General features: G+C 37.1%; 1 protein-coding gene across 2 annotated transcripts; it reads right to left on the minus strand.

The window, feature by feature from the left end:
• Positions 1-481: 481 nt before the first annotated feature.
• LOC576376 (neurofilament medium polypeptide) lies at positions 482-19,781 on the minus strand. Of its 2 annotated transcripts, none has more exons than XM_030989163.1 (8): positions 18,574-19,781; positions 16,555-16,702; positions 15,055-15,108; positions 6,168-6,235; positions 4,507-4,658; positions 3,961-4,138; positions 3,545-3,621; positions 482-1,810 (listed from the first exon to the last, which is right to left on the minus strand). In XM_030989163.1, the coding sequence occupies exons 1-8, from the start codon at positions 19,529-19,531 to the stop codon at positions 1,604-1,606; spliced, it is 1,842 nt and encodes a 613-aa protein (XP_030845023.1). In that variant the 5' UTR covers positions 19,532-19,781; the 3' UTR covers positions 482-1,603. The 2 variants fall into 2 exon arrangements, with proteins under 2 accessions (XP_030845023.1, XP_030845024.1); XM_030989164.1 differs by lacking the exon at positions 482-1,810 and adding an exon at positions 1,870-2,164.
• Between the last annotated feature and the right edge of the window lie 380 nt (positions 19,782-20,161).

Raw genomic sequence — 20,161 nt, forward strand, 5'->3', positions numbered from 1 at the left:
GATTTTCTCTAAAGTTACACATGTACTCATGATTAAACCTCAGCTGCAAATTAAGTTTATGTACATTTACTAGAGTTTTATCAAAATGATAGTAATAATATTTAAAAGCTAGGTAATCTTCAACTCATAATTTAGTGCACCTACACATACATACATGTATATGGATCCGGGCTAACTCGAACCCGGAGACAACTCGGCCCGATGCAAAAAACTGTCCTTTTTTTGTCTTTTACCCTAATCCTATAAACCTGTAAAAAATTACCGTTTTAGCAACGGGCCAAGTTAGGTAACACTTTCATTTTCCTATTTTTTTTTTTTTAATAATTTTTTGGAATTTTACCAAACATGTATATAGCAGCCACAGCAGGATCTGGGCCAAGTACAAGTTTGCAAACCTCCCTTTCAAAAGATGTGTATTTGAACTAACATGCATTTGAATGGGAGAATGGGAGAATGGGACATACGTGTATCTAAAGAAAGAAAAAAAAAGAATTCATACAAGTTTGTACTGAAGACAGTTTCATGAAACATGAGTGTTCAGGGTAAAATTTTCATATCTTTCAGAAAAATTACTTTAAAAAGAAAAATCAAATTGGTACTGTTCGTCACATTGGCATTTCAATCTTATCTCTTGCAGCAAAAGCAAAAAAAAAAACATGTTCTAGTACATGGACAAAATATGGGACAATTTTGCACTGCAAGCAGTATGTAGATTGTACACCTCATTTGTAATATAAAAATCCTGTGAGTCGTATTTACCCCGGAATGGTGTGTACTGCCAATGCATCTCAAACTTTGCGTGATTTTTTTTTTCTAAACAAGTGAAAATAATTTTTAAAATAAATTTAAATGTTTTTTTCTCTTTCAACATAAATTGTCTTCTTTTCCAAAATCGCTTTTTCCTTTTTCTCACAATACAATGGGCAAGCCTTGTAGGAGTTGGTATATATAAACAAACATCATATTCAAAACTGAACATTATTTCAGATACATGTATATTGCAAAGTAGCCAGAAGTGTACTGGTACACTCAAGACTGGCAATTATTTGAAGATTTGAAGTAAACCTGTTTTACGATTTGGGAATGAGACGGAAAGGCGCTAAAATAAATCAAAGTAAACTTAAGTGGTGTATCGCGGCTCAAAACACCCCATTAAAGCCATTCCCAAAGAAATATTAGCTTTCCATCTAGGAATTCAACCCTATCACACACGAGTCGTAAATAGCAGACAGCCCAAAGTGCCCCATTGAAGCGTACATACATTCCCTAAGAAAATAAGAAATTGGTAAGAACAATATGTGTATTTCAATGGACCATACTGGAATATTACAACAAGGACCAGTTTCTCAAAGTCCTTTTTTTCAATGACAAATGACAAAGCTCAGTGACCAATCTGCTGATAACCAATCAGAAGCAAGGATTTCACTAGCTTATAACAAAAATAGTCATTAGTCACAGATGACAAGTTTCGTGAAATAGGGTCCAGATGGTTAACATTCCCCTATTGAACCAAATCCCAAGAAAAAACGACTTTCAAATGGGTAAAGTTGAACCCTACCGCACTTGCGCTGCTCCGACGGATGGCTCACAGAGGATGGCTTATTTACAGAGCCCCGCTAAAGCTATTGTCGTAGTTGGCCACTGGGGGATAGCTGTTGGCTTCGACCAGGGCATCGTAGCCGAGATGGTGCTTGATCTCGGCGTGGAGGTTTATCTTCTGAAAATCCCTGATGAAGGTGAAGAAGTAAAGTAGAAAAGCGATCGCCACAACCCACTCAGAGACGGTCGCTACTATGTGCTCAGCGTAACCCTAGGATGGATAAAGAATAATGATAATAAAGATTGCTAGGTTAATGAAAGAAGTAGAGGAGAAAAACGATCGCCACAACCCACTCAGAGACGGTCGCTACTATGTGCTCAGCGTAACCCTAGGATGGATAAAGAATAATGATAATAAAGATTGCTAGGTTAATGAAAGAAGCAGAGGAGGAAAGCGATCGCCACAACCCACTCAGAGACGGTCACTACTATGTGCTCAGCGTAACCCTAGGATGGATAAAGAATAATGATAATAAAGATTGCTAGGTTAATGAAAGAAGTAGAGGAGGAAAGCGATCGCCACAACCCACTCAGAGACGGTCGCTACTATGTGCTCAGCGTAACCCTAGGATGGATAAAGAATAGTGATAATAAAGATTGCTAGGTTAATGAAAGAAGTAGAGGAGGAAAGAGATCGCCACAACCCACTCAGAGACGGTCGCTACTATGTGCTCAGGGTAACCCTGGGAGGGTTACAAAAAATGATAATAAAGATTAAAAATTAAAGAAATCATAATAAAATGCATACTGTCAACGCCGTTATTCTTGCCTGATTTATTTTTCGCACTGAGCGACCCCGAAACATATTCACTGGTTCTTAAATTCGTTTGCACGCCATTAAGCCCATTAAAAACATGCATAAGAAGTCATGCTTATATATTCTCTCGAGTGCTAAAATTTGCGCTTGCAGATCTTTGCACGAAATCCGCAATTAATGTACTGCAAATATTTCTACATTTACAGTAGCTTGGAGATGACTGATAAGAGAAAGAGAGATAATAGGTGAACGATTAAGGTGACAGTTACATGCAAAGAAAGAGAGAAAGAGATAAGAGAGAGAGAGAGAGAGAGAGGCAGTGAGAGATAATGAGAGGGATGAAAGAGATAAAAGAACAAGGTCCAATTGGTTCACTGGCTCTGCAAGATACATACATGACCTTAGTTTGGCAGGAATCCATTCGTTCGGTTCTTGAGATAACGCTATCTTAAGATGGGAACGTACGGACAACCCCAAAACATATGAAAGTATAAAGCAACCAGCGTAAAAAACAGCATAAAGTCCTCTCCGAGGGACTTGGTAATGAGGATTAATGCTTTACCAAAGAGCACTAGTGCATCGACTTGGTTTCGAACCCTGTACCTCCCAGTTACGAGACCACTGCTCTACCACTATTAAAGCCATCATGTCTGCTTCAAAATGCCTGTCTTCGTCAGCTCGAATTTGCCAAATAACCTGCTATTTCAACTATCCCGATCACAAATTAACCAGTTAATCTGCGCCTTCATCAGCCCACAGTTGCAATTAGCGGGATATTTGGTCAAGAAAACATCCAAAAAAAATCTTGGTCTTTGTTCTAAAATATCCCGCTATTTGCGCCTGTCTGAGCGATAGTTTGTGATGAGCGTATAGGTCTGGAGAAGACACAATTTTGAGCTTCGGGATTATATCCCGAGTCTGAAAATAGCGGGTTATTTGGCAAACGCAAGCTGATGAAGACAGGCCTAAAGAGTTAAGTCAATGAACTACTATACAACACTTCCACCACAACTCCAAATAAAGGTCTACAGAGCCATCTATACACAGAGTTTGAACAAACACAATATGGCGACTACTGCTTTGTTGGGCAAGCACAAAACAAAAGAATATATGCCATAATGTGACCCAGTGAAACCAAGTTGGCCAAACTCTGTGTATAGATGGCTCTGAAAGTCCATATAAACTTACCCCATCTGCAAGTACCCAGAAAAGATTTAATTTTTTTACAGTCGTCAGTTCCTGAGCAAGTAGAGTAAAAATCATACCTGATATAGACCAGTATTAAGGAAAACAATCAAGATTCTCAGTATGAAGGGCCTAAAACAAAGCCTTGTGGTGCTACACATAAGATATAACTATTAGCTTTCTACATCTTCATCATCATCATCGTGGTGGTATTTGTTGTCATCATTTGGGATTCATTTCAAAAGGATGTTTTTAGTATATTTGTAAAGTGCTTAGAGACATTTGTATTAAGAGCTATATAAAAATTAAATATTATTATTATTATTATTATTTAGGCAGAATACAATTATAATGGAAATACAAAATATTTTGTCGCCAATTTGAAAATGAAAAATCTGCTTTGTTCGGCGAAAGGATACAGGAAGCAAAGAAGAGGGCTATGATGACTGACAGGAAAAGACGAATGTGACAGACGAGGATAGAGGCATGTTGAGGATGCATCTTGTACGAGAGCCAGGATTGAAAGAAACCGTACATAGCCCCGGGAGCGAAGAGAAGAAAGGCACCGGTAAAATGGATCGATTTGACATTGCCAATCTGAAAGAGAGAGAGAGAAGAAAAAGAGATATTATTGTTATTGGTGATGGCATATTGTTTGTCCTACCTAGCAACAATAGGCAATGTAACCAAATTTAATACAGAAGTCTTTGTGCAGTGCCTCAATGCAAATTATATCATTCACCTGATAAGAATAGTAGTATTTCAATTGTCAGAATGCAAACCGGTCACTCAAAGGTTTTTACTATTTTGAGACATTTCTTGATATTTTGAATTGCAATTTTTTAGGGCTTATAATGTTACACCATATCACCAACACTGATAACAGGGTAGGGCCATGCATCTCAGATTTAACATTGTTAAACGATGCCTATAAAGGGAAATACAAGAAAATGAATAATGCCTACCTGAAAATTAGCAACAACTGACATTCCAAAGCTTGCAGTGGCCCCAACCATAAGGCCTATTTTGTTGACTTGCAGCATTCTTTTTCTTCTTGAACCATAATCTTCTGATAAGAACTCGACCTGCTTGTATCTGACGTATATACCTGCAAAACCTTTGGAAATATGAAGGAAATCAAAAGATAAGGTACTCGTATTAAAGGTACCGTAATAAATATTTGGGCAATATCACAGTCAATTTTAAAGTAAGATTTATAAGGCACACAAAAAAAAGATGATGTATTGCCTTTAAGGTGCCATCACCTGGGTCGGTCGGTCAATTTAATAATTTTTTTTTCTCCCTCTATGGGCATATATGTTTAGTTTTGAATGCTTTAAAGGCCCACTGCACTACTTGTAGCTAATTGCGCCCTCCATATAACAAACCATGCCTAATCGGTGACCATTGGTCCCCCATGATCCGCTTTAAAAAAATGTTAAATGAGAGCTGAGTTGATGAGATAACCACCTGTCCAGTGACCTTGCAGGGCGGTCTAATCCCTTCTGTAAACTAGTACGCTTTAATACATACTATTTTGTCAATTCAACTTTTTTTCTTCTAAAAAAACGATTCAACTTTTTTTCTTCTAAAAAAACGATTTAAAAAAAATTAATAAAAAGAAGACCCTAGATTTTAAGATTTTTGGAAAGGGCAAAACAACATCTTTTTTTAATAGGTCTAACAGTGAAGAAGAAAAAAAACCTGGTGCAATTTTTTACAATTTAAAAGAATATTTTCTGTAAATTACCATTATGTCAGTTCATAAACATAGAAAATTGAAAATTGATTAACTATAATAATGTCCTCCCCCCCAGTCTTTACTCACTTATTTTAGTACAACTTTTACATGTACATGTATAGAGAAATGAGAAAACACAGTGTACTGGGTGAAAAGTTTGATCTTTTAGGGAATAACCATTTAATTTCACATGAAATAATAATATTCTGGATTTATATAGCACTTAATACGCAATACCGTCTCTAAGGGCTTTACAGATATTATTACCCCAGTCTTTTGATTCATTCACGCCCAATGTGCACCATCTCCACTCCCTGGGGAGTATAATTCCTATCATATGGTCACCGTGAGGGCATAGGCAATTACTAACAATAATGCTCTAGACATCCTACCGGGACTCCATTTATCTCTTGGGTATTGAGTGGCAAATGTAGATTAATGCCTTGCCAAAAATGCCGTGTCGGGGATTGAACCAATGCAACCTTTGAATTTCAAGTCAAGTGTACTATACACACATATATATTAATGTCAGTAGGCCTGTCCTGTGCAGCTCAAGTTTGCCAAATAAAACCCGCTATTTAAAGTATCCTGATCGCAAATTAGCCAATTAATTTGCATCTTCATCAGCCCGCAGTTGCTATTAGCGGGATATTTGGTCGAGAAAATATCCCGAGAAATCTTGGTCTTGTTTCCAAAATATCCCGCTATTTCCCAAATGCTCATACGAGCTAGTTTCAGTCTGGTGAGGATGCAATTTTGAGCTTCGAGATAATACCCTGAGTCTGAAAATAGCGGGTTATTTGGCAAACTCAAGCTGATGAAGACAGGCCGATTGTCAGTTAAGGTGATTCAACATCAACCGACCCCTGAGATAAGCTTACGTACCTAGCCCGGCTGCCATGTTTAATAACTGTCCAAATATACAGCTTTCTGGTGGTAAGGTTCCTGAGTCACTGTAGAACAAAAGACAAAGGAAGAGGGTTTGGTCATTGATAATATACATACATACATATTGATATTTACATGTATATAGTGCCATTACATAAACATGCTCAAAGCGCTTTACATTATTAAATAAAACAGAATGATTATGTTGCTCTCCAAGTGCATATACACTGTAATTTTTATTGTGTAAAGTTATTCAAAAAGTTGTGCACCGCATGAGCCAAGCCTGGTTCATACACAGTACACAACCTCGTTCACATCCCACACAACTCCATGCACACAACGCCTTGTCAAAAAAACAATTACAAAGAAAACAAATAAGTCTTGAGATTTCTCTTAAATGATCCGACTGAGAAGCAGGAACGAATGCTTTCAAATAGTGGGACCAGAAAAAGTTATATATTTTGTTGACCCTTCTTCGAATTGATGCGAGGGATTCGCAGAAGAAGAGGATATAGATGTAAATCCAGTATGGTGATCTGATTGAGGGTCAAAGGAGTATACAGTCAAACCTGTTTTAGTGACCACCTGTATAGAAAGACCACCTGTCTACAGAGACCACATTTTTTGTTTCCCTTGAAAGTGGTTTCTCATTGAAACATGCAATATTTAAAGGAACCTGTTCATAAAGACCATGCACCTGCCTATAAAGACCACTTTTCTTCTTGTCTCCCTTGGGTGGTCTTTAAGTCTTTATAGACAGGTTTCACTGTACTAATCATTTAATTGTAGACTCATAATTGCCCCTCCATGAATTATTACAATTGCATATAATTCATTATTATAAAAGTCTACCAATCACTTTGATAATTTGTGTATACCTAGCAAGAATGTATATAATCAACCTTAGCCTATAATCTAGGCGGAGTGCCGAGCTTTTTTCTTTGCTGCTAGACTAACCTTAAGCAGAACGTCTGATACGGCGAGACTACGAACCGTGAGCCAGCGGCTCACCGCCTATAATCACTGGTCTAGCTTTAGACGTTGTTTTTTTTATTATCGACCATGAATCCGTGGCAGTTTTTCGTATGAAAAAACCTCATGAATACGAAATGAACTCAACCAATCAGAAACACGTATGGAGAAGAGTCTATGCATATGCATATTATAAATCACGTGACATACGTCATTTTCTTCATCCAAGATGACGGGTAGTTCATGCGACGACGATCTTCTGCGAGAAAGTTTATCATATGCGGCCAACAAACTAGGCATTCCTAATGGAAAATTCAGAGAACTGCAGGAATCCGCTATTCGTAGCATTATTGAAGCCGGCAGGGATATTTTTGTTGCATTACCTACTGGTTTTGGAAAGAGTGCAATATACCAAGCAATCCCCTTGTGCTGTGATTTTCTACGCGACCACGGATTCTATGATCATGATGACTCGAGTAATGGACGAGCGCAATCTTTTTTCGTTGCGGTTTCTTATATCTGATTGGTCGAACGTAACATAGGTGTACCTTATTTGGTAGGGCTGTTGAATGATTCATAGATCCGCCATTTTGAATATATATGAATATTGATTAGCTAGACCAGTGATTATAGGCGGTGAGCCGCTTCGCGACTCACGGTTCGTAGTCTCGCCGTATCAGACGTTCTGCTTAGGGTTAGTCTAGCAGCAAAGAAAAAAGCTCGGCACTCCGCCTAGATTATAGGCTAAATCAACCTTAAAAAACCTTTATCTGACATTTTTTAGGTTACCAGTTGAGGAATTAAAAAAAGAAAAAAGAAAGAGAGTTAAAAGTACCCAAGAGATTTCTGTGATTGATACACTTTAATTATAAAATGTTATGCTTTTTAATGTAAATATGTTCATAATTATTCAGGGCCCCATGGAAGACCACTACTTATTGGTGAATGGGCTACCCTGACAAAAGATTAGAAATAAATAAATAAATAAACAAACAATTTTATTTACATTTATTTGGCCAGGCTACTAGAATCCAGATTCTTTTGATAGAGTATCAAAATGTTGTGATGTGTCACAGATGATTGTCACAATAGGAAATAGGTATTATAATCAGGAAGAGGAAGTGAAAGCGTATGTTTACAGGAAATCATTGATCTACTTAATGTCATTACAACACATAATTTCTCTTTCTCTCTCGAAGTGCCATATCGTTTGACTTCGGCGATCATGCTGTTCCACAACCCTCGGTTCCTAGCCTTCTGTATTAGTACCACTCCCAGTTCTTTCACTCCTCTCTCTCTTCCAACAATTTCTGCAGACTGTCCATCCAAAGTATCCTCCTTCTTCCCCTACTCCTTCTTCCCACAATTTTCCCTGTCAAAGCAAGATTCTCTAGGCCTTCTTTACGTGTAATGTGACCCATGAACTTCCACTGCCTAATCAGCATCTCACATATCATTTTCCTTTGCACTCGTGTAAGAACTTCCTCATTACTTACTTTGTCAGTCCAGGGGATTTTCATCATTCTTCTTAAAAATCACATTTCACAACTTTCCAAACGTTTTTTAGTCAATAGGAATATGCAATTAGTTATGATCTAGCCGACTGTGTATTATGTGTACTTGTCCACATCTAAGTTTGTTGAAATGATTTTTGATACATGTAAAACTTGCAATGTAATTTAGCTTTCGGGCTACCATTTTGAAGTTGTCTAATAAAAAAACATTCTACTACTACTACTACTACTAGTATCAGAGGCTAAAGTCCATGTTTCACTACGATACATGTACATAAGTACTGGGTAGATGTAACAATTCAGTACTCTTATTCTGGTCCTCATACTCATTTTTCGATTTGTCAGAATTTTGCCAAACTTTGATAAATGAACAATATCAATACCAATTTACTCAATCAAAGCGGAAGAACGAAACTTGGGGAATTAACAGTATTTCAAAATAGGATACTTTCATGCTCATTGAAGGTAAAGACCAGTATTGGAAACGCCCCAATTTCAAAAAATGAAATGGAAGCTCTCATTACCAATCATGTGAAATAATATGTTTTGACTAATACATGATGATACATAATTTGCCGGGAAACCGCCTACTAATTCATATATTTGGTAAATTTGTTTCTCTCATGGTCTGTGAGAGATATAGGGTAGTCCCATATACATCTTTCTGTGTATAGTGCTTGTAACTTTACAAAGAATGGGCCAAATTTCTTATCATTTTGATGATTCCAGAACCTTGCAGATGCTAGATGGTAGATGATCAACCTTTTCTGATTGATTCAACAACGTTTCTTTCACAATGCAATCGCATGACCATAACTGGTCTTTACCTTTAAGGGGAAAAAAACCTTTGAGAAAAACATGTACTCGTAAACACTTTTCAGTTTCAATATAAAGCCATAACACATGACCGAAAAAAGAAATCTCAAACCACAAAGATATTTATGGTCTTCTTTGAAAGGCGTCACTGTGCAACACCCTCTAACAGTAATTTCTGTTTAATTCTCCCAACCAATTTTTGAATTATCCCAACTGTTTTTCCATGAAAACAGGACATAAAACAGCCTTTTTAAATGTCTGGAATGGTATATAGAGCCAATTCATTGCTTTGTGACAATATAATAACAATATTCCGCTTTTATATATGGCGCTTATCTCTCTAAGCGCTTTACGGATATATCATTACCCCAGTCATCGGATTTAGGCTTGCCCACACACAGTGTATGCACATTCTCTACTCCCTGGGGAGCATTCCAGCCAGGCATCATTTTACAAATGCTCACAATGCTGAGCAAACTACATTAACTTTCGCATCCTACCGGGTACCCATTTAACACCGGGTTGGAGAGTCGCAAATGTAGATTAATATCTTGCCAAAGGACGTTAGTGCCGGGCTGGGATTTGAACCCCGTACCTATAAACATTCACTTAAAATTTAATTTGATTGCAATAGTATAGTTGGGAGAATTTAGGGATCGATCAAATATGTTTTTCCCAATTTTTATTATTAATAACGCTCTGTTTTCACTGAAACTTTCTGATTGTCTCTAATGGTACATCTAACATTGAAATCACTACCTTAGCAACGTTTTCTATCATCTGAACAATGTTACAAAGTCCCTTTCAAAGAACAATAATATGAGTTAAGAACATATCACAGTTTCAATATGTGGTCAGATCACATAACCTCACAAGGAAATAAACCTATTTTTAACCATGATTTGACTGTTCCTGATCATGGTATTTTTGTATTCTTTCTAGAGGAGTTTTCAATTTCTTCAAAGGGAACATTTAATAGTCAACTATTAAAGGAAATGAACAACAAATATATAGGTATTAGATTAGAAGGAGACTATTTTTCATATAATGGGGAAAAAACCTTGGGAAGAACGATGATGCACAGTTTCACTATCTGACCATGATCACATGACCAGCACACAAGGTACTGTAGGTAGCTAACTTAGTTTTAGCCATGATTCCCCCATATTTATTTGTGGTATTTATATAGAGGGAAGTTCTGGATCGAATGAGAGGGTATTATTTGCACTTTGATATCATCATGCTCACAAACTTTGAACTTGTGGGAATCCCAGTACGGTATATTTGCTCTGTGACACATGATGTCTAAAGGGTGCAATCACCAAAACTTAAAAAACATATTTTTCTTGGTGTGTTTGGGTTCCATACTGTGCATCAAATATCTGCCCAATAACTACCGGATATTTTTAATACTTAGAACTGCAAAGAGATACATGTACAGTACCTGTACATATTGCAAGTTTTAAATCCACTCTTAAAGCCTATCTGCACTAGTTTGGCTAGGAGGATCGACCTACATGCGTGGAAATAAGAAAAAGGGAACATGGGGGACCAACGGTTACCGCTTAGGCATTGTTTGCTATATAGAGGGCGCAAGTAGATACAAGTAGTGCAGTCCCGCTTTATGAAAGTTAATGATGACTAGTGTCTAGTGAAGCACCTGTACACATATGAACACAGAAGTAATAATTCCAACATAAATTCAATTCAGATTTGATAGGAAATGAATTTCCCCTTAATATACTCTGAATACTTTATTAAATACATTTACATCTTGTATTATAGGGGGAATGATGATCAGTACTCTATCATTCTAACTATTTTGTTTATACTGTACATGTACATAAGCAAACTTTTATTGTTATCATCATTATCATTCACATCATTTTGTATTTTGTTGCCTTATTTCCCTTTAAAACGGTCACGCTCATTAATCACAGTGAGATTTTTTCTAAATCTAGCAGTGAAAGATGATACTTGTGATATCACATCACAGCAAAGATGTAATTTGACTCCTAATCCTACACTATACCTGACTATTAATGTACATGTACGTCGAGTGTAAAGTGTGGCAATCTAATCCAGAAAATATTAACTTCATGCATGCACATGATACGGCCAACTGTTCATCTTTTCCTTCTTTCTTTCTCTTGTTGCACTGTACAGAAACATGTGCTGAGATTTGCACTATGAATACCACTAGTTCTTATCGTCCTTCTTCTTTTACTACTTTTTCTTCGTCATCTCCTCCTCCTTCTCCTTCTCCTTCTTCTTCTCCTCCCTCACCTCCTCCTCCCTAGCTCTTTCCTCCCTCTCTCCTCTACCTTCTTCTTTTCCTTTTCCTCCTCCTTGTTCTTCTTCTTCCTCAAAGCTTTTGCCACCTCCTTTGTTCTACTGCTTCTTCTTCTTCTTACATCTTTTTCTTCATCCTCATCTCCTCCTCCTTCTCCTTTTTCTTCTTCTCCTTCTTATCCTTCCTCCTCCTCCCCACCCCTCCTTCCTAGCTCTTTCCTCCCTCCCTCCTCCCTCCCTCCTCCCTCCCTCCTCCCTCCCTCCCTTACCTTCTTCTTTTCCTTTTCCTCCTCCTTATTCTTCTTCTTTTTCTTACATCTTTTTTGTCTTCCTCAATATCCTCCTCCATCTTCACTTCTTCTTTATATCCAAAAAAAATCGCATGGATAATTTTTTTTTGTCATAACCCTAAAGTAGCTAGGATCATGACTCCAAAGTCCTTTTATTTTCAGGACAAGCATTGTGAAAGCACACACCTGTATTTTTTTTTCAAGTTTGGCACGTACACTACAGGGGAAACAATGAATCAATCAGGATCATGATGATTAGCAGCGAAACCATAAAGCTTTTATGCAACAGAAATGGATGTTTGTATAGTGAAGAAGTCACATAAATTATTAAGCTTTATTCAAACATATCCTAGTAAGCCATCTAAAAAATCCATCATGACAAAACAGGAACCATATTTTACAAGTACCGGTACATGTAAATGAGCGGTAAAAAGTATTTATATTTATCTATGTGCAACAAAGAATTACCCTAATGATCATAGGCGCTTTCAGGCAGAAATATGGAGCACACGATATCTTTATGCCATTTTCTTTTCCCCGTGACGGGTTTTTTTCAAGCGCTTTTAAATGTATTGTTGTCTTTTAAAAGGGTCTCAATGATGCATTTTAAATGTTACTGGTACATACATGTACATGCATAGGGACATCTCGGCATGTTCAAGATGTTGAACATGCGTGTGAAAAACAAGGAAGAAAGATATGGCTAGCTAGCTGTCACGGTCAAGAGTACCAGTCAAAATCACAAGTACATGTATGTAAAGTTGCTTATACTGTTTTCACACTGGCAATATTTTGCTTAACCCCGTACTATAGGTGGGGTTAAGGGGGGTCTTAGCCCCACCTATAGTACGGGGTTAAGCCTATTCCACTTTCTGTTCAGACTGGTTTTTACCAAAGTGGGCTAAAGTTGGCTAACCCCACCTATAGTACGGGGTTAACTAACCCTGCAAAATAGCAGGGCTAACTCCGCAATTGTGGTGCTAACTCCTGCTAACCCCGCAATTGCGGTGCTAAGCAAATGAATGAGAACAGAAACGAAAAATAGTCCGGTACTACGCAAATGGAGCGTATCGCAGCTGGCCAGATGCGAAGTATGTCCAATCATAACATACACGATATCCGGGGTTAACGAAATGCAGTGAGAACAGCGGGAATTTTCTTATTCCGGAATAGGCGCTAGTACGGGACTAAAAACAGCGTGTGTGAAAAGCCAAAAAAATAGTCCGGGGTTAAGGATAGTCCGGGGCTAAGCAAAGTACGGGGTTAAGCAAAACCAGTGTGAAAAGAGTATTAGAGGTTTCATTGGTTTTCAGTATCAACAGTGAAGTTTCTGTATGGCCAATAAATGTTGCTTAGAGGTTTCATTGGTTTTCAGTATCAATAGAGAAGTTTCTGTTTGGCCAATCAATTATGGGTAAGTTCAAGGCACAAAAATCTAAATTGTATGGCTGTAGAATTCAAAATGTTGAGCATGCATCTGAAAAACAAGGAAAAAAGATAAGGCTTGATTGTCACTGCCAAGAGTACCTGTAAAAATGACATGTACATGCATGTGCAATTGCTGAGAGGTTTTATTGGTTTTCAGATAATAGATAATGAAGTTTCTGTATGGCCGATCAATTATGGAAAAGTTCAGGGTTAAATAAATCTAAATTACAGTGTATACGGCTGTAGAATTAAAAAAGTTTACCATGCATCTGACAAACAAGCAAGAAAGATAAGGCTTGTCACTGTCAAGAGTACCAGTAACATCACAAATACATGCAAAGTTGCTGTGAGGCTTTATTTGGTTTCAGTAATAAAGAGATAGTGAGTTATCTATACATGGCCAATCAATTAAATAGGAAAGTTCAGGGCAAAAAAAGCTCAATTGTAATAAAGGCTGTAGAGTGCACTTCTGAGCCTTTGTTTAGTCTGTAGTCTGTAGACCGACAAAGTTAGGCTCAGCTTACAACTTTATGAATTTCTGTTAAGTGTCAAAATTGTTTCTACATGTATATGCCTGCAGACCAACACTTTCCTAGCTTTCTTATCTCAGGAAGTTAGATTCCATAGAACAATTCTAAACACAGCTGAAAACATATTTGTTTCACTAAAATTTGACTTTCACAATATAGCCATGTTCAGACGGTGTATTTAGCCCTGTAGCAATAAATATTCTATAAATATTTGACTTACACCGTTAGTTGTCCATATGCTCTTACCCCGACCAACTTGGCATGATTAAGTTAACACGTCCATCCAACGACCCAGTCTTACACAGCGTAACTTCCAAAAGTGGTGGCGCTCGCATTAGTAGACCTCAACCCAGCTTCCGCATCTAAACTGCGCAAAATCTAATTTTCATTTTTTATTTTTGTAAACAAACAACCCTTGTGAAAAGTCACAGATACTCTGAGTGCCAAGTGAGAGCATCCACACGGTCAACTTACGCTACCCTCTAGTCGTGTTAGCGTGTTACTCCTGCAAAAATTCAGGAGTAAATCAGTCGGCGTAAAGGTGGGCATAGCTATTTAACATGACTATCGTTCAGACCTTACCATATTTACGCCGACTAGCCCTAAGGGATAGAGCAACGTCGAGCTGGCGCTGCTCAGTGGCTGCCGGGCTCACAAGCAATTGGGCAAAAAGAATTTCCATTTTCGGTTTAACTTAATAAAATTAGGAGTGGACTTTAAAAGATTATTATTTTCATTGTTTATTATTGTTATTATTATTAAAACACAACCTTTACGCCGACCAAAATTGCCATCATGTGAACACCGTTATTGTAGATTATCTGTTCAGCTATTTTCTATGTAACTTGCATATTCATTAATTGGGAGGCCTAGATCCGAAAGTTTTGGATATGTGCACGTTATAAATTAATATATATTTGTTTAATCCCCTCCCCCCCCCCCCCCCCCTTAACTGCTTTTTAAGTCATCAGGTAAAAACAAACCATCAAAACCATCACCAGAAAAAATGAATGTTGAGCCTTGCAGACAGACTAGTGCTTACCTGATATAGGGGAACCCCGGTGACACGTGTTTTAAGCCAACAGCTATACAGTATCTGAAGGAAATAGAAAGTGAAATAGAAACTGAAATACAAAGTTCACGAGAGGTTCCTTTCACGATAAACAAGGCTATCAAAACCCAATAGACCAGAAAGCTAACTTCCTTTTAAACAAAGGAGCTATAAAAATATCAATGTACAGAGCAGGATCTACATGTACAAACTACCTGCATTAAAATTTGAAAGACAATAATAAATCAATGCCCCTTTAAATATTTGTAGTAATAAAAAACTTTTTATACATGTAGATTACATAAAAACTAGATTCAGTTTCTGTAGACATTTACTCAAGTACTCTACTGATTTATTTGACTTCTGGAAATTTTCATTGGACTGTTTAGATCTATCAAATTTCTAATTTGAAAATACTGAGAAAATACCTCGTGCAAAATCTTGTACCATTGCACTCATGGCCATTCACTATTGGTATACTATTGGCAATTCAACATTTGATGCACACTGGTTTTGACTAGATATGAACGTGCAATATTAGATCGATCGAGAGAGAGAAAGAGAGAGAAAGTGAGAGAGAGAGAGAGAGAAAATGAGAGAGAGAGAAAATAAGAGAGAGAGAGAGAGAGAGAGAGGGTTTGAGAGAGAGAGAGAGAGAGAGAGAGAGAGAGAGAAAGTGAGAGAGAGAGAGAGAGAGAGAGAGAGAAAAAAAAAAAAAAGCAAATTCAAGAGGTGAAACTGATCTATGACCTCTGGATATTTTCATTGGACTTTTCATTGGTCATTAAACACTCATATGGTACTTGATCATTTAATATTGTCCTTGGAATGTAATCTGAAAGTGAAAGTAAAATAAAATACATGTGCATGTACTGTGCCTATTTGAAGAAGCCGAAGTGTGTTTTGTTTTCATTTTGTTTCATTAGTTTTGTTTAATAGCACTTTTCTCCCTGGTATGAGTGAAGGACAAAAATGCAATAAAATAGGCGCCAACTTGAGGAGGCAAAGCGGGGCCCTGATTCATAAAACTTGTTATCAATAACAAATGCTAAATTTCTATGACAAATTTGCTCTCAGCCAATCAAATACCACAATTTCAGTAGCTTATAACAGTTATTGAAACTTGTTATTGATAACAAGTTTTATGAAACAGGGACCTGATTTATTCAGACCTCTGAACTTTTTTTAGTGGGTTAATCAATTTGCACTTTTTATTAGTCATTGATACCACATCGTAGATCATTTAATTTCCATATATTCAGAATCAGGTGGCAATTTGAGGAGCTAAAATTTATGATCTTTTTTTATATATTTTTTTTAATTAGACCTAAATAGTCCTTTGGGTGATCCTCTACAAATTAATCCACAGGTATCTAAGAACCATCATTTGTGCAGGTAATACACTTTCTTTTTATCTCAAGTATGAACGAATGAAACCAAACTCTATTGCTGCCAATTTGAGTCAGGTAATACTGATTGATTTGTACTTACGGAATGACGATGCTGAGGCAGAGAAGGAGTCCGACCATGATGGGTAGCCACCCTAGACCGATGAAGAACCAGGGATGCCACGAGGAGCAACATCTGCATCGGGGAGACTCCATCTTAACTTCGGTCGATGATGAACGACTGGCTCCTCCTGTCAAAGAAAGTTAAATTCATTTCAGAACTTCTATAAAAAAAAATTACCGGTAAATTCATTTCAGAACTTATGTAAAAAAAACATGGTATTCATTTCATAACTTTTATTTTAAAAAATATAAAAATTCATTTCAGAATTTATATAAAAAACATTTAATTCATTTCAAAGCTTATAATAAAAAATGTTAAATTCATTTCAGAACTTAAAAAAAAAACTGTTAAATTCATTTCAGAAATTATATAAAACCGTTAAAATTCATTTCAGAACTTATTTAAATGTGTTAAATTCATTTCATAACTTATATAAAAAAAAGAGTTAAATTCATTTCAGAACTTATATTAAAAAACGTTAAATTCATTTCAGAACTTATATAAAATACGTTAAATTCATTTCAGAACTTACATAAAAAAACGTTAAATTCATTTCAGAACTAGCTGGTATCATATTCTCATTTTCTGTGCAATGACATACAACATGTATGGAACTCTATTAAATCTATACATGTACAGTACCTCTTCTCCAATGGATACAAAAGATGATGATTTTTTTATTTACCGGTACCTTTTTAATTTAACTTTTTTAATTTAACTTGTGCCGGTATAAAATCATCAATTTTTGTACAGTGAAGAGGTGTCGAAAAACATTACATCATTTGGAGTCTGGACACAATTTGATACAATAGCACTTATTTGCCATAGACTCTGGCCAAAATAATTGCGAGCAGTTACCAATTTCATGTCAACATTTATACAAAAAAAAAGTGTACAACCCAACATACACCAGAGCAGCATGTTTTGAACAGGATATCGTGTATAGAAATTGTTATAGCCATTATGTCAGTTTACGACACTCATGATCGCATGATGAAAGCAATGTGCTGTGTGAATCTCATTACAACCATGGTCAAACACAGGCAAGAAGAGAGGAGATTTGAAAACGAAAGTTAATTTTTTTTGCAGATCTGTTCAAACATGACATAAATAAAATCAAGTACATTGACAAACCATAATGTTTATAATTATGGATGGCAAAAGTGAAAGCAAAACACGATATTCACATGCGATATCTTCTGAAATTTCTAGTCAAATTATCGTAGATCTATTCAAACATGACATACAGATAAAATCAAGTACATTGACAAAACATGATGTTTTTGGATGGCAAAAGTGAAAGCAAACACGATATACACATGCAATTGCAATATCTTCTGAAATTTTGAATCAATTCAACCTTCATTGTTGAAATCCGGCTTCCACTGCAGAGTGGTGTGCATGCGTCATAGAACAAACAAACTTCAGTTGCATTTCAATTGATTGTTTGACTAATAACACAGTCCTACCGCTGAGAGGAATGCGTCCATCCATTTAAAGCCTGTCTGCAGTTTGGCCAGGAGGAATTAGACCTCCCTGCAAGGTCATTGACAGGTGGTTATCTCATCAAACCAGCTCTTGTTTAATAAGAAAAAAGGAGATTATGGGTGGGGGGGGGGGGGGGGCAACAGGCACCGATTAGGCATCGTTTGCTACATGTATATAGAGGGCGCAAGAAGCTATAAGTAGTGTAGTGGGGCTTTAAAAGGATTCCTGTATTCATATTGCCATGAGAAATGAATATGAAAATGTTTACTACCCCCTCCCCCCCCTCCCCTCCTCACTACCCCTGCCCAAATATATTTTAATGGGAAAATAATCAAGCAATGCCCGAGGAAGAAAAACAAACAAATACTTCACGCCCCCTCCTCTCTCCCCCCCTCCCCCCCCCCCCCTGATTTCATACAGTAACAAATAGACCCATGGCATATTGTAAATGTTACATATTTATTTCTATTGGTCAGCCGATTTTCAATGACTGCATATTAATGAGCTTACGTGTAACATCATCTTGCTGGCTATTCGCATCTTCAAAGATCCAAGATGGAATAGTAACTATTGAACTGTCGTCTTCTTCGTCTTTCTCTTCTTCTGTTTCCACGTTCTTCTCGTCTTCTTTCCTGTCCTTTTCACTCTGCGCACCCTTCTTGTCCATTTCATTCTCTTCCTCCTCTATTTGAGCAAAACTGTCTGATTCTTCTCTTTTGTCTTTCTCCCTTTCTCCCTCTTCCGCTATGTCTTCCTTCATCATTTTTATTTCTTTCCTCTTCTCATTAATCTTCATTCCATCAAAACCGTTTCTTTCCTTTTCCTTTGATTCTTCTGGTTCTGCTTGCTCCTCCTCTCTATGGGTATCTTTCTTAACAGATGTAGTTTCTATCCTCTTTTCTTTATTCTCCATCGCATCAAGAATTTCCCCTTCCCTTTCTTCGTCTTCCTCCATAATTTTTATTTCGTTCCTCTTCTCATTAATCTTCATTCCATCAAAACCGTTTCCTTCCTTTTCCATTGATTCTTCTGGTTTACCTGTCTCTCCATCTCCCTCCTCCTCCTCCTCTCTAAGCGTATCTTCCTCCATAGACATATCTCTTGCTTCTATCTCCTTCTCTTTATTCTCCATTCCATCAAAACTGTTTCCTTCCTTTTCCATTGATTCTTCTGGTTTATCTTTCTCTCCATCTCCCTGCTCCTCCTCCTCTCCAAGCGTATCTTCCTCCATAGACATATCTCTTGTTTCTATCTCCTTCTCTTTATTCTCCATCCCAGCAAAACTTTCTTCTTCCTTTTCTTCCTCTGCCTTACTTATCTGCTCATCTTTCTTTCCTTTCTGATCCATTTTCTTTTCTAATGGGAAAAAAAACAAACTTTTTTTCTTTTCAATGTAGTGACTTCTGGGTAGTGACTTGTGGGTTACAGATGATATGCACACGTCTTGTAGCAAAAGGCTACAAATCATTCAGCAAATGCGAAATATCTTAGAGTACCGGTAACCGCTCAATGAATCGTGCAGAAGGTTAAATTACACAGCCACTGCAGGTCTTGTTCCAAGAGTTTGCAAAGAATAAAACTAGAAACTCATCCAACAAAGGCACCACATGTCAGTGTCCATCCAATCCAATCCAAAAGATATTTGATATAGCGCCTTTTCCTTGCAGTTACAAAGCGCTGCACACACGCTCCACAATGTTTGGGCCACTTAAAAACGAAAGTTAGACACTTCTCAGAGATCAGTAAAGCATAGGTACATGTAGGCTGGTAAAAAATAATTTCTAGCAGAATAGATGTTACTTGAGTAGTTTCTTGAACTGGGGTGGTATTCTGAACATTGTTGTAAGTTTTGTGTTATCTTTTGTTGTATCTTCCAGAGATAACACAGCGCTAATATTGTTGTAAGTTGGTATTCTGAACATTGTTTTATCCCTGTGTTATCTCTAGAAGGACCGCCTCTATCTTATCTTTTACCACTGTTGACACGCCCATTTCTATGGACCCTACCAATCAAAATCTGTTTTATATAAGCATGATAAGTAGGTCAACCAATAGGAATACTTTATGCCATATCTGAAGATGCGCCTAGCGCATACTA

The sequence above is a fragment of the Strongylocentrotus purpuratus genome, unplaced genomic scaffold (genome assembly GCF_000002235.5).
Source record: "Strongylocentrotus purpuratus isolate Spur 01 unplaced genomic scaffold, Spur_5.0 spur5_scaffold_18, whole genome shotgun sequence".
Taxonomy (NCBI): Eukaryota; Metazoa; Echinodermata; class Echinoidea; order Camarodonta; family Strongylocentrotidae; genus Strongylocentrotus; species Strongylocentrotus purpuratus.

Coding starts and splice junctions, on each gene's coding strand:
- LOC576376 (XM_030989163.1), bottom strand. CDS start 19,531: ATGATTTGTAGCCTTTTGCTACAAGACGTGTGCATATCATCTGTAACC. Junction 15,109..16,554: donor TGCCTCAGCATCGTCATTCC/GTAAGTACAAAT, acceptor TATTTCCTTCAG/ATACTGTATAGCTGTTGGCT. Junction 4,659..6,167: donor AAACATGGCAGCCGGGCTAG/GTACGTAAGCTT, acceptor ATATTTCCAAAG/GTTTTGCAGGTATATACGTC.